Here is a 15,724-nt window from a genome sequence, read left to right on the forward strand (position 1 = left end):
CCGGCGAAACAGCACACCAAACCCAGTGTAATCTCCATAACTCTGGTATGTTGAAGCACTTCTTTTCACATGGCCTTTAACAAGTCTACTATAGGAATTTCCGATTTTGAACTTTCATTAAGGAAAATTATTGAATCAAATGCTATGGATTTTGCATACTCAATCAAATCACAATATGATTTACAGAACATTGAGAGTGACATCGACCCTGGAAATAATATCTTTACGAGATCTGTTAATGACTGTCAATATTATACAGAGGATTGTTACAATTGCAAATTCAAAAATGTTAATACATTTTCTGTAATTCACTTCAATAGTACAAGCCTTTATGCAAACTTTGACCACATTAAGAGCTAATTAACAGTTTTCAAATTCATTTTATTCATTCAGTGTGATTATAATAAAAGAAACATGGATACATAATGATAGAGGAATGGATTTTAGTATCGAAGATTGTGAGTTTATAAGTCAGAACAGACGAAATAAGTATGGTGGGGGTGTATCTATGTTTGTAGACTTAAATTATGGTTATAAAATGTTTGAAAATATGACTATGGATGTGGATGATATACTTGAATGTCTTACAATTTAAATTGTAAGGACAAAAAAGAAAAATATCATTGTAAGTTGTATTTATAGAACACCGGGGTCTAATATAGATGTGTTTAATAATTGGATGGAGGAGCACTTTTCACACTCAAATCAGAAACTCATATGTTTGTTGGCGGTGATCTTAACATCGATCTGCTAAACCCAAATAAACATTAAAAAGACTGAAGAATTTATTAATACCCTATAGGTTTGTTTCATCTAATTACTAAACGGAGTAGAATTACAAACCATAGTACTACTTTAATTGATAATATTTTTTCCAATGAAATGGAAAGTAATACAGTAAGCAGACTAATGATAAATGATATCAGTGATCACCTTCCAGTTTTTGTATTACATAAAAATGAATATCAGAAAAATTAAGAGGATACCATGTACTGGTTTAGAAGGGTAAAAACAGAGAAAACTATTGAAGTATTTAAAAAGGAACTATTAATGCAAGATTGGAGTATTATATATAGAGAGAATGACACAAACAAAGCATATGATGAGTTTGTGTGAGTATTTCAAAAAGTATATGATATAAATTGTCCAATAGTAAAATACAGTAAAATAAGAAAGTGCAAAGAAAACGAATGGATGTCTAATGGATTGCTGAAGGCTTGCAAGAAAAAAGAAAAAAAAAAACACTTTATAAAAAATGTATAAATGATAGAACAAAAGAAGCGGGGATAAATATAAGAAATATAAAAGTGAATTGACAGGTATCATAAGAAAATGTAATAAGAATAATAGTGGCTTATGGCTTATGGCATATTTTAAATAGCTTAATTACAAATAAACCTAGAAAGATCAATTGCACACAATATTTCAGAGATGAGGATAAAACTATAAATAATAGGAATGCAGTAGTCAACACATTTAATAAATTATTTGTAGATGTTGGCATTGTTACAGTAATTATAAACAGAGGAGTGATGTTTATTTGACACAAGCAGAGATATCCGTGAACAATGGTGAATAAAACTGAAGATGAAGTGGTGAAGAGTGAGTAAATGGGTGCTGATACTGTTCTTGGTGTCCTGGAGGAGTGAAGATCCGAGAGGTGGTGGCTTGAGACGATGACACACACACACACAATGGAGACAGGAGGTAACTAGAGATCTCTGAAGACAGGTAAGTATATAACACGGTTAGTCCTTGAAGTTAGCAGGTAGGCTTGACCTAGCTGCGAATGAGACTGGACAGTGACTGCATGTTTGTGCGTGTCTTTTGAGTGCTGGGAGATTGGCAAGCTGATGAGTGACAGGTGAGTGTGATCAGTACTCGGGTGATGGCGTGTGCTGTGATTGGGTGGTGTTGGAGCCTGGCGTATCTGTTACAGTACCCCCCTCCTCACGGCCTGCTCCTGAGGGCCGAGGACCCCGACGTCATGGTGGTCTTCCTCTTCCCCGCGGGGCAGGTCTGTTGGGATGATTCGTGTGGAAGGGGTCCAGTAGGTTTGGGTCCAGGATGTTGTTGCATGGAACCCATGAGTGTTCCTCTTTACCGTAACCTTCCCAGTCCACTAGGTACTCAAGTTGTCCTCCACAGCGTCGGGAATCCAAGATCTCGTGAACCTCGTATGCAGCACCATCGTCCAAGGGGGGTTTCGGCTGCAGCTACGCCAGGCTCTGTGGAGAGAGAGACAGAAGGGTGGTGAGGTTTGAGGAGTGACAATTACAAGAATACAGGTACAGTCTTTAGAAGGTTGCAGGCCAGTGATGAAATCCACCTCTAGAGCCCCTTTCACACTGCCATTCCGGCAAATACAGGGGTGAAGTGTTCCTGCAATTGGTCCCTGGTCGCTAGATTTGGCACTTTCACACTGCCAGTCTTGACCCGGTATATGTGCGTGCTTTCACACACTACCCTTGAAGATCCCGTAACGACACGTGACATCAGCTCGTGAGGTGTAATGTACGAGTCGACAACGCTAGGCACGTTATACTTTCACTGAAGCAAGCAAACGATCTCGGCGTCAGTGTGGAAAGTGAGTAACTAACTGATCTGTGCTTCATTACAGTTTGCACATATGTTTTCGTCGCGAATGTTGATTTTCCTTCAAAACAGCCGGTAAAAGAGTCACGCGATAATGCGCGTCATCACTTCGACACGGAATTAGATCTGGCTTTTGTTCACACAGCGCTCATCCCGGGTCGAACCCCCCAATGTTACTAGGTCCCCGACCCGGGTTCAATTCGGTAATCAATTCCGGGACGTGGTTGCTTTCACACGGAAGGCGACACGGCAATGTTCCGGAAATATTGCGGGTCCGACGTGCAGTGTGAAAGGGGCTTAGGTGTGACCAGGGGTTAAAGTGAGGTTTGAGGAGTGACAATTACAAGAATACAGGTGAAGTCTTTAGAAGGTGGCAGGTCAGTGATGAAATCCACCCCTATGTGTGACCAGGGGTTAAAGTGGGTCAGATAAATTATTAAATAAATACATTCATTAATATAAATGATAGAGCGATGGTAGGCTATAGTTAAAAAAATGTTGCGTGTGCACTGTCAAATCTGCAGCTCATCTGTCAAATTGCAGCCTGCCTGGCTGCAGTCTTTACGCATCAAGTAATATCACCTACTGGCCCCGCCTTCACAAACACGCTTCCCATCATGTGTTATGTTCTCAGTCACGGTTCTCCTGTCTGATTTGAGGGCATCGGCGGTTCAACGCAAGTCCTGGTGTTTATAGTTGCTGTTCTAGCCATAGCTAGTGGATGTTACAAGGGGCGCTGCACAAGATCCCGGGCCCTAAGATCCTAAGATCCCAGTCCTAATGCCCCCCCCCCCCAATTGAAAATATATATTACAGTTTTTTTAAGGGCCCTGTCTTCCATTGGGGCCCTGGTAATCAGTACTGGTTTTACCCCCAGTCCGACGCCCCTGGATGTTACAGTGGAGCTAAGTCTAATATGAAGTAGGCTAATGTCAAATTTTCCTAATTTAGACAGGGCAATGAACACAAGTTAAAAAACGAGCAAGGCTCCGAGTTAGACTATTATTTGCAGTGCGGTATGACTCTGTTCATCAGCTAGTAATTCACCAAGGATATTTTTGTAAACAAAAACTGAAACTAAGATTTAAACTATTGGTCAAAGAAAAAGTTTTTTCGTTAACTGGAATAAAAAAAAAAAATTGCAATAAATGAAAAACTAAATAAAACTAACAAAAGTTACTGAAGTAAAATATTAATTAGAAAAATCAATAAACGTTTTTGTTATAAATAAGCTCTTTACTGTAGCGGAAAATCTGGCCTGTGGCTGTTTAGGGACATTTGCCCACAATGTAGAGAATACCATGACAACACACACGCATACAGAAACAGACAGTCACACACTATTTCATCTTTAATATGAATTAATTCGTCTGAATTTTTCATAGTTTCTAGTTGTATGCTTTTAAGTTGCATTTGTTTATTTATTTTTTTTGTTCAATCTCAAACCATTATTTTATTTTTACTATTAAGATGTCTGCACAAGAGTTAACTAATCCGTGCAAAAAAAATTTACTTTGATGAAATTAAATGTCTTGCTTCGGTCTTCACTGGAAGTGTTCTGTTTGTTCTGCTAAACTATAATTACTAATAAAATAATTACTAAAACTGAAACTAAAACTAAATAAAATAAAATAAAAGCTATACAGAAATGTGTTTGGAAAATAATAAAAAATAAAACTATCAAAACCATTGATGAAACTAACTAAAACATCTCGGTTACGTATGTAACCATGGTTCCCTGAATAGGGAACGAGATGCTGCAGTGACGTCACCACGTATGGGAACACCTCCGGTGTGACGAATGTCTGAAGCCCTATACCATCCCGCCAATCCTATTGGCCAAATGGCGCATAGCACCACCCTACGCATGCGCATGCATGATATACCTGGGTGCAGCGCGCCATTTCGCTCAGATTTCATGACTGAAGATGAAGAAATTATCAAGGTACGGAACGGCCAGAACCGCAGCATCTCGTTCCCTATTCAGGGAACCATGGTTACATACGTAACCGAGATGTTCCCTATCATAGGTCACTTCGATGCTGCGGTGACGTCACCACGTATGGGAACGATATACCAAAACGCCTGACGTACCTGATAACTGAGATCCGAGGAAGCATCTGCTCAAGCGGAGAGAACCCGGGAGCCAGGAGCCATCCTCACATCTAGACTGTAGGACTTGATAAAAGTGCTCGGTGAGGACCATCCTGCCGCAGCACAGATATCATCCATAGAAGATCCACTGAGAAAATCTTGAGAAGAAGCCACAGCTCGAGTGGAATGAGCTTTAATTCCTAAGGGCGAAGCGAGTCCGCGCGCCTCATAGGCCAAAGAAATTGCCTCCACCAGCCAATGGGACATGCGCTGCTTTGTAACCGCATGGCCCTTACTTTTATGTCCAAAACAGTAGGGGTGTGATGGTTAGTATATAACCGTGAGACCGGCGGTTATAGTTGAACACCGTCATTAGAACTCTATAACCGCCAAAACCATCCATCCATCCATCCATCATCTGCCGCTTATCCGGGGCCGGGTCGCGGGGGCAACAGTCTAAGCAAAGACGCCCAGACTTCCCTCTCCCTAGCCACTTCTTCCAGCTCTTCCGGGGGGACCCCGAGACGTTCCCAGGCCAGCCGGGAGACATAGTCCCTCCAGCGTGTCCTAGGTCTTCCCCGGGGCCTCCTCCCGGTGAGACGTGCCTGGAACACCTCCCTGGGAAGGCGTCCAGGAGGCATCCGAAATAGATGCCCGAGCCACCTCAGCTGGCTCCTCTCGATGTGGAGGAGCAACGGCTCTACTCTGAGCTCCTCCCAAGTGACCGAGCTTCTCACCCTATCTCTAAGGGAGCGCCCAGCCACCCTACGGAGAAAGCTCATTTCGGCCGCCTGTATCCGGGATCTTGTCCTTTCGGTCATGACCCACAGCTCATGACCATAGGTGAGAGTAGGAACGTAGATTGACCGGTAAATCGAGAGCTTTGCCTTACAGCTCAGCTCCTTCTTCACCACGACAGACCGGTACAGCGACCGCATTACTGCAGAAGCTGCACCGATCCGTCTGTCAATCTCACGTTCCATCCTTCCCTCACTCGTGAACAAGACCCCAAGATACCTGAACTCCTCCACTTGAGGCAGGAACTCTCCACCAACCTGAAGTGGGCAATCCACCCTTTTCCGACTGAGAACCATGGCCTCGGACTTGGAGGTGCTGATTCTCATCCCAGCCGATTCACACTCGGCTGCAAACCGTCCCAGTGCACGCTGAAGGTCCTGGTCTGAGGAGGCCAACACGACAACATCATCCGCAAAAAGCAGCGACGAAATCATATGGTCCCCAAACCGGACACTCTCCGGCCCTTGGCTGCGCCTAGAAATTCTGTCCATAAAAATTATGAACAGAACCGGTGACAAAGGGCAGCCCTGCCGGAGTCCAACATGCACCGGGAACAGGTCTGACTTACTGCCGGCAATGCGAACCAAGCTCTTGCTCCGGTCGTACAGCGACCGAACAGCCCTAAGTAGGGAGCCGCCGACCCCATACTCCCGGAGCACCCTCCACAGGATGCTGCGAGGAACACGGTCGAATGCCTTCTCCAAGTCCACAAAACACATGTGGACTGGTTGGGCAAACTCCCATGAACCCTCCAGCACCCTGGAAAGGGTATAGAGCTGGTCCAGTGTTCCACGACCGGGACGAAAACCACACTGTTCCTCCTGAATCCGAGGTTCCACTATCGGCCGAATTCTCCTCTCCAGTACCTTGGCATAGACTTTCCCTTTTAGTTAAAAAGCTCCTCGGTGGCAAGGCACCGGGGGTGGATGAGATCCGCCCCGAGTACCTCAAGTCTCTGGATGTTGTGGGGCTGTCTTGGCTGACACGCCTCTGCAACATCGCATGGCGGTTGGGGACAGTACCTCTGGACTGGCAGACCGGGGTGGTGGTCCCTCTTTTCAAGAAGGGGGACCGGAGAGTGTGTTCCAACTATAGGGGGATCACACTTCTCAGCCTCCCTGGGAAAGTCTATGCCAAGGTACTGGAGAGGAGAATTCGACCGCCAAAACCGTGTCATTAAAATATTTTTTACAAACATTTTTTATCAAAAATTATTTTCATTTTTTAGATAGGATCATAAGATGCGCAATATATCGGGAGACATGGTTTTTACCACTTAATGAAGTTTTGTAAATCGTCAGACATGATATTTACCACTTCATAAAATTTTGCTTTGTAGAAAACCTTTCTCAAAAACGAATTTCGTTTTGTACAAATTTTATCTTAATTTTAATAAATGTTTCATCAACCAATTGCATGTATTTTAATAAATAAAAAGCAAATAAAGCAGACAATGATAACCGTGACATGGAAGCACCAGCTCGCCGCGTTCACTTGCACTGTACTGTGAACTAGAGCGCATCTCATCGTAAATGAAACTCAGCGTAGGCCTATGCCTCATACTTTAGCATTAAATATCTTTGCTGCATCCTTTCTAGAACAGACAATGGCTTTTTTTTTTTGCGGCTCGCATCAGCAAAGCATTGCATCGCCATAGACCGCAAAACAAGCAGCGAATGGCGGGCGGGTGCGGCTTTGAAATTTGCTATATGATTTCCATGAAGCAAAAAACGAGGACGGAATCTCGAAATCCAGTCATGAAAATGAAACTTGCATTTTAATATGGACAGTCATGGAATTTGCCAAAGTTAGCATAAAATAATCAAATCAAATCTCCATATGGACCAGTATCTGTAAATGTTAAGCCGCAAAAGTTGTTTAAAATATAAATCTGTGTTCTGCGCATCTCTGTGTGAATTAATGAATGGCAGAGACGTGCAGGTTTGTTTACTACATAGACTGAAGCGCATGATGCTTGCATTAATTTCAGCATCTGAGCTTCAGAGTTCTCTCTCCTTCAAGCGATCTGAACTTTTCAGCTCATCTCAATGGACACACAGCGCACCTGTATTTGACACTCTGTAAACTCTTTGTGAATGCGCACGACTCACCGTCACTTTACTGATAGCGCTGTTTCTCACACATGCAAAGAGAGAGAGAGCGAGAGTTTTACCACGCTTAAACAACACGCTATATGTAAACTATTCTTTGTTGTCTTCTCCTGTCAAAATAATGGATTTAATTTAGAATTATTCATATTCATTTTCGAACAAGCAGAAGACATACCAGTTTCTCCGGTAGTGGGCGGAGCTAAAGGGCAAATGGCAATGGTTTTTTTTTTGCGGCTCGCATCAGCAAAGCATTGCATCGCCATAGACCCCAAAACAATCAGCGGATGGCGGGCGGGTGCGGCTTTGAAATTTGCTCAAAAAACGTTGGCGCGGATGATGAGTTTTGTGACAGATCTCCTTAATAAACAGAGGTCTGAAATCTCTGCCCCTTTACCAATCAGAGCACGCGCTGACACGGAGTTAACCTGCTATCTCCAAGAACAACCAATTGACTTGGACAACCCCCCCCCCCCCGACGGTTATGTTATGAACCGTCACATTTGACTCACGTCATAACCGTCATCACCAATTCTGAAACCGGCACACCCCTACAAAACAGACAAACAGCTGGTCAGATTCATGCCAAGGGGCTGTACGATCCACATAAGTCTTCAAAGCTCTAACAGGGCAAAGACTTAGATCTCCTGACCCAGCCTCAGCAGGTGAAAAAGCTTCCAGGACCACTTGCTGAAAGCGAAAGGGGTTAGATGCGACCTTAGGAACAGTTAGGCCTGGGCCGCAGCAGCACCTTCACAGAGCCCGGTGCAAATTCCATGCATGAGGGTGAAACAGAAAGAGCCTGTAAATCCCCAACTCTCTTGAGGGAGGATAAAGCCATGAGAAGAAGTGTCTTCAGTGTCAAGAATTTATCCGATACGGTCTCCAAGGGCTCAAACGGATGCCCTGATAATCCTAGCAACACAATGGATAAATCCCATGAAGGAACTCGCACAGGGCGGAAAGGCCTCAGCCGTCGCGCACCCTGTATGAAACGAGAAACTAGTGGATGACGCCCCACAGAGGCACCGCCTATGTATTCGTGGTAAGCTGAAATGGCTGCCACGTAAACCTTTAAAGTGGCTGGTGTAACGCCATCCGAAAAACGCTCCTGGAGGAACTCCAGCACTGAAGCCACTGGGCAGTAAACTGGATCCACATTATGATTGCCACACCAGTCAATGTTTGAGCATGGGGACTGCAATGAGAGTGTAGGATGTGCGAAAGCGGTCCGACAGCGCTCTCTAGCGGAGGGCACAGTCCCTGGCAAGCAGCAAAATGATCAGGAGCTGCTATTCGGTACCCGAGAACGAGAGGCCTTTGCCGTCGAGGGCAGGTTCAATCTTTTCCGTTGACGCTGGTGCGCCGGAGGAAAAACCCTAGGGCCCCAGTCCTTACGAGGAGGCGCCATAGGTGTGGGCTCTCTCTAGCGGAGGGCACAGTCCCTGGCAAGCAGCAAAATGATCAGGAGCTGCTATTCGGTACCCGAGAACGAGAGGCCTTTGCCGTCGAGGTCAGGTTCAATCTTTTCCGTTGACGCTGGTGCGCCGGAGGAAAAACCTTAGGGCCCCAGTCCTTACGAGGAGGCGCCATAGGTGTGGGCTCCTCTCGAGAGGCTGCTCGCTGACGGTGAGAGGAGGTTGAGCGAGAACGCGCGGGCGCTTGCCAGCGTTCAACCTCCCTGGGTCTGCGGGGAATCAGCTGGCGGAAAGCGGCTGATTGCTGTTTCGCTGCCCTGAACTTCTCCACTACCGACGTGACAGCCTCACCGAACAACCCATCCCTGGAGACAGGGGCATCCATAAGGAAAGATTTATCCTTCTCCTTAATATCGGTGAGATTAAGCCAGAGGTGGAGCTCAACCGAAATCAAACCGGCCATAGTACGGCCCACTGCACGAGCGGTATGTTTGGTAGCACGTAGCGCCAAATCCGTTGCTCTACGCAGTTCTTTCACTGCCTCCGGCGTGATGCCCTCACCTTCATCCAATTCCTTCAATAACTCCGCTTGGTAGGCCTGAAGGACCGCCATAGAGTGGAGTGAAGCAGCCGCTTGACCAGCCGCCATGTAGGATTTACCCACCAAACTAGACGTGACTCGACACGCCTTCGAAGGAAGAAGGGGGCGAGACTTCCATGCCGCGGCGGAACTAGGCGCAAGGTGTTCGGCGAGAGTCTCTTCCACCGGGGGCATCATTGTGTAGCCATATCAGAAACGGTGGCGAAATCCGCGGCCGCAGCATTAGTGATCCGCGCCAAAAACGGCTGTTTCCAGGACCTCGAAACCTCCTGGTGGAGGTCCAGGAAAAAAGGTAAAGGCCTCCGGGGCTGTGTAGGTGTCCGACTAGTTAGAAAACGGTCGTCCAGCTTAGAAGAAGGTTGGGCCTCGGCCTTGTCAACCTCCCAGTTGTTTGTTGTTGTAGGACAACAATCAACAAAGAGGAAGAAGAAAGGCATCTGTGCATTCTTCCGCCGAACATGGAGGGTTGTTAAGTGTGCTGCTCTCTGTGGCCAAAGGGGCAACAAAGTGGCTCCAGATCCATTTGCCATTGACCCAGTGGCTCAACAGGAAAATTCAGATCTCCAGCCAGATTTATTCAGCCTTGAGTGGCTGACACTTAATGCTGAGCCAACATATCTGGAGCCATCACCTGTCCCAGGCCCATCCAAACTGAATAATGAGCCAATGCCTGCCCCACATCAGTCTGGTTATGAGCCACCTGTTGGTAAGTCTACTGTCATTATTAGTCTACTGTCTACTTGTATTTTTACTAGTGCTGTCAAATGATTAATCGCAATAAATCACATCCAAAATAAAAGTTTTTGTTTACATAATATAATATATGTATGTAGTGTACACTGTGTATATCATGTATACAAACACATGCATGTATATATTCAAGAAAAATGTTGTTTATATATTAAATGTATTTATATAAAATAAGAATATACATGTATATACATGGACATATTTTCAAAATACATACTGCATGTGTGTGTATTTTTATATTTTATTAATATACACAGTACACCTACATACACTATGTAAAAAAAAAATATTTATGTTCCTGAAATTTATCAGTATTTGCATGTACAGTAGCATGTGAGGATCTAGTACTGCTTTTATAAGTAAATTAATAGAGCCTGATGTTTATTTCTAAGGGAAAAAATACAAAATCATAGCATGACATGCCACTAATGTCAGAGCTAAAACATCCCATACAAGTTTAGAATTAATTTAATGTGGATCTTTAGCAAAATGATCGAGTTTAAGTGTACAACTTTACAAAGTGTCCCGCCAAACTTTATTCACCCAGTGTTCTTCTTTGTTCATGATGTCTAACCTCAGTAATGGACATACAGTTTCTGGTTGAAATTTCTAGTTCTTTTTTTTTAGAAAAACAAAGAAAAATCAGGATGAAGAAAGACATCCGAGCATTCTTCCAGCGAACATGGAGGACTGTTAAGTTTCCCTCCTTGGCCCCAGATTCATGTCGAGTTGAGCCAGTAGTTCATTGGGATCAAGTGGACCTCCAGCCAGGTCTATCTGGTCCCTTGTGGTTGTTAAGGAATGATCCAGGTCCATCTTGTTTCAAGGTGACAGTCATGGCCAACCAAAATCCACCTGATTCTAAGCCAGATCCATTCAGCCTCCAGTCACACTCAACACTTGACCCAGGCCCAGCTGGTCTTGTAGTTGAGTTGACGTCTGTCCCAGGACCATCCAGTCAGGAGATAATGCCAGTCTATGGGTCTGACATGGGTCTGGATGTTCCTGAGATAAAACCCATTCCAGGTTCCAGTCTCGTTCTGACAGCTGCTGTGGATCTGATTGATCCCGAGCCGTCATCTGCCTCTGGTTCATGCAGCTGCAGGCGGACACCTGACACTGATCTGGACAATTCTAAACAAAAACATGTCCCAGTCCTATCTGGTTTTTGGCCAACTGCAGGTGAGTCTACTGTCACTACTTCTATAATAGCTGTAGTTTTATTTGTTGTATTTTTGTAAATTTTTTATTTTCCATTACTTTTTCATATTTGTTCCTACCGAACGTATAAATTATTTTATGCTCCTGACATGTATCTTAATTCCTCGTTTGGTATTCAAAATTAATTCTGTGGTATTCTAGTGGACAGAGTTTGTTTTGAACCACATACTTCGTTGTATGTCATTATTTTCCTGGTTCCCTGATTGCCTTTATAGTCTGCTCTTAGCTAATGCATGGAATACAGTTTATAAAAGCCACATTATCTGAATAACTTCTCTGTCTGCTGAGTTAGTGTAAGATAATCAAAACAAAGTAGTTCTCATCTTTTCTTTCTGCATGTTTTCTTTTTTTTCAGCATCATTTTCCTCCCGTTATGATATGGGAGTGAAGTTGGGACAGGGAGCCTTTGGTTCTGTGTATAAGGGGACTCACAGATTTAGTGGCCAGAAGGTAAACTACTCCTGCTTAATTTATTTTTTAAACATTTTGTGTATTTTAGTTTTGTCTTTTTCCTTTCGTCTCTGTTTTGTACTCATTTTATATTCCATACTTTCTTTTTACGAAAAATTAACATAATTGCCTAATTGCAGATTATTTTGATCAAACATGTTTAAAACGATTTTGTCTCTTCGCAGGTTGCTATCAAATGTATACGTAAGAAGCCCTGGAACAGCTTTATTAATGTGGTAAGTTGGCAAGACAATATATTAATAAGTACTGTATACTTACATTTATTGCACATTTGGGTTCAAAACTTTGTGAACAGATTGAAAAAAAAAAAGATATACAAATTTAGAAAAACTGTTGACTAGTGTAGTTTGTAATGGAAAATAGTGACAAGAAAAAGCATTTTCGGACTTTTAGACTCTGCTGTATCTCAATGTGAATATTACACACAGAAGTGAAAGGTCAAGCTAACCTTTTGTCAAAACTTGTTTTTCCAGCCTGGATCTACAGAACGTCTGCTGTCAGAAGTGGTTATAAATGTGATGGTGTGCGCACCTCCGAAAAGCCCCTACATTGTACAAATGATCGAGTGGTTTGATCAGCCACATCAGTTCATCATAGTTATGGAATATCCACATCCATGTCAGACCTTGCTGGAATTTACCATGTGCCATGGATGTTGTCTGGATGAATCTGTGGCACGTGGTTTAATGCGGCAAGCGGTGCTTGCAGCCAAACACTGCATTGAACGGGGCATCTTACACAATGACATCAAGACGGACAACATGCTGGTCAACACAGAGACACTGCAGCTCAAACTAATAGACTTTAGCTGTAGCAAACGTATTAACATGTCTTGCTCTGAAGGTGAGTTGATGTAATGCCATAATATGTCAAAAAATGTACATGATTCAAAGCTTTTTATCTCAAAGTAGACTAATTGCTCACAGATGACTTTAGCAACTGAAATGACGGAGCTCTGTTAATCTCTTGCTTCCTATACAGATTATCAAGAGGCGGTTGAATCAACAGTCTGGTCTTTGGCTATGGTACTTTTGGAGATAGTAAGCGGAGACCAGCCCATAAGTGTTTTTCTCTCCAAAGCACGTCATCCTTTGATACCAAGTTTCTCCAGTGGTGAGACAACAGCACACAACATTAATACAAACATACATTTTTGGCACAATATCAGAGTGTTCAACTTCCCAGCTATTAAAAATAAAAGGGAAAACTGATAGACAGAATACATAATAATTGATATTTAAAGTACAGTAAGTGTAAAATAATTATGCAGTACGAAAAACTATGTTTTTCAGAAGCTTTTCATACATGACAACATGCATGTGCTATGCTGCCATAAAGAGCATACATGACTAACCAGCTTTTTCCTCTTTGAAAACTTGTACAGAGTTTCAAGATCTGATAGAGCAGTGTCTGGTCAGGCCTCAAACCAAGACGTTAGAGCAGATTTTAGAACATCAGTGGTTTAAGCTGGACTGAGGGAAGCCAGAGGCTCAGGAGGCAGGTTGTGTAACAGATCGAGGGAAGGCAGATACTAACCACCTCCTCAATGCATCCTGTAAATGTTTTCATACTCTCTTAAAAATAAAGGTGCTTCATGATACCATAGTAGAACCTTTTTTTACTGTCTAAATGGTTTCATAAAGAACCTTTAACATTTGAAGACAATAACAGATTATGAAAAGGTCAGAAAGAGATTGTTCTTCAAAGAGCCTTTGACTGAATGGTTCATTGTGGAACCAAAATTGTTCTGTGAAGAACCTTTTAAGCTCCTTTATTTTTAAGAGTTCATGTCTTTCACACTTTTAGTCTGTTTTTCTTAATTAGTAAAATTCGATTTTATATGAGGAGTTGAATCATGTAGACAACAGGATAAGTAAAAATATTAAAATTCAATAGCTCATAAATATAGCAAAATGCTCCTCTTTATAGTTATTTTTCTAGCTGACTGATGAGCTTATGGACACCGAAAGGCTGAGGTTAATATTATGTTGCAATGTTTACAAGCTTTAAACGTTTTCCGCAATTTGAAAGTGTTGTACTGTATAATCTCTTATAAAATAGCCTACCTTTTGATGTTAATTCTTGTTCATTATGTACTATGGTAGTAAAGAGCAAGGTATGATAGGTTCACGTGCTGCTTGAACTGAGGCACTACTCGCGAGCACGCCTGCCACATTAGGGGCCGTTCACATGATGCGTCTTTTGTGCGCTCAAGTTTATTATTTCAAATTTAGGTGCGCGGCATGCGTGCGTGCACATAATGGAAGTGACGCGCTCGTTTTTTTCCAGGCGCGTCCGCACCGCATCGAGTTAAAAACATCTAAACTTTTCAGAATCCCGCAAGCACACTGCAGGTCATGTGACAAAACCAACCAATCAGCTCCACCTTTCCAGTACCAACGAAAGTTCAGCCAAGATTAAGGAACAGCTGATCAGAGCTGTATATGGATAGCCATTTTTAAATAAATTTAGAAACAGAGCTACTACAAGTGATTTTTATTGCTGCAAATCCATTTATCCTTTGCTGAAATTTACGCGCCTTCATGGAGAGAGCAGGTCATGGTTGCTTAGCAAAGGCAGACGCCTCAGGAGCGCAAGAGCCCGAAGGCTTTTGGAAAAAAATCAGAAAGCAGCACACCTAGCGTTTTCCACGCGTTTTTAGGTGCTATATGTGAACGGCCCCTTAAAGAGCACCAAAACTGTATTTATTGTTTGAATTTTGTTATGAATTTGGAATAATTTTAAAGCTGATACTTTGTAAATTAAAAAGTAACTAAGCACAAAGCTTTTACTGGACGACAAGTGCACTTCAAATAATGAAGTTCATGCATTAACAGAACACAGCATGGACTAAGATCTTGTTAAGAAGAAGCCTTATGATTATAAACGAGAACTTTTAACGATATTGCCAATATCCACACAGATGATAGCTTTACCTGTTGTAGTTTGTTCAAGTTATGAACGAAAGAGACGCTGTTTTTCTGCACTTTCTCTTCAAGTCTCCATCATTTCTCTCTCTCGCGCGTTTATCAGGTGTGTGTCAGCGCTGCTGTGCGGCAGATCAGGACTGTTTAAAACTCTTTTTCCCACTAAAACTTCAATGCGCATTCTCTCAATGCACGAATATAACAAAAGATGTGAATGCAAAACAATCAGGAAAAAAGGCATTACATGCAATTTTTTAAGAGATAACATGTAAATATATATGCCTAGTCCCCAGTGGCGACCTCAGCAAAAACTTCACTTGCATTTTAATATTTATGGTCGCAAATGCGACCATTTTAGTCGCAGTTTGCAGCCCTGAAGAGTGGAAAGCCATGTTTGTTACATAGGAAAGCCTTCCATTGATGCGCTATGAAGTGAATTTGTTGAGAAGTCCCTCCCTAAAGTAGAAAAAAAAAAGACATCAGCAACTATTTTCAGTGGGTTATTTTTTTTTTTTTAGGTAAACATGGTAAAAAGATGCCCGAACTAATTAATAATTTAATAGTAGTAGACTAGTAGTATAGTAGTTCGAGTGCAAACAAACAGTGAGAATACAAAGGCAGAAAACACAGCTAAACAGGACACACAAGTGAGACATGAAGTCAAACTTTTGCATCATCTGCCAGAGTTCTGCCTCCAAATAAATGGTGATATTTTGGTACATGTAATTCAGAGAACAAGTA

General features: G+C 42.7%; 1 protein-coding gene across 1 annotated transcript in view; it reads left to right on the top strand.

Annotated features, from left to right (window-relative positions):
- Nucleotides 1-12,956, top strand: part of LOC127974860 (serine/threonine-protein kinase pim-2-like) — a 79,629-nt gene extending 66,673 nt beyond the window's left edge. Inside the window, exons 5-6 of the mRNA XM_052578427.1 lie at nt 12,221-12,271; nt 12,530-12,956. Of these exons, the coding sequence (XP_052434387.1) occupies nt 12,221-12,271; nt 12,530-12,913 (435 nt within the window). The 3' untranslated portion in view covers nt 12,914-12,956. The remainder of the gene's footprint in view (nt 1-12,220; nt 12,272-12,529) is intronic.
- The last annotated feature ends 2,768 nt before the right edge of the window (nt 12,957-15,724 follow it).

Source organism: Carassius gibelio, chromosome B16 (genome assembly GCF_023724105.1).
Source record: "Carassius gibelio isolate Cgi1373 ecotype wild population from Czech Republic chromosome B16, carGib1.2-hapl.c, whole genome shotgun sequence".
Classification (NCBI taxonomy): domain Eukaryota; kingdom Metazoa; phylum Chordata; class Actinopteri; order Cypriniformes; family Cyprinidae; genus Carassius; species Carassius gibelio.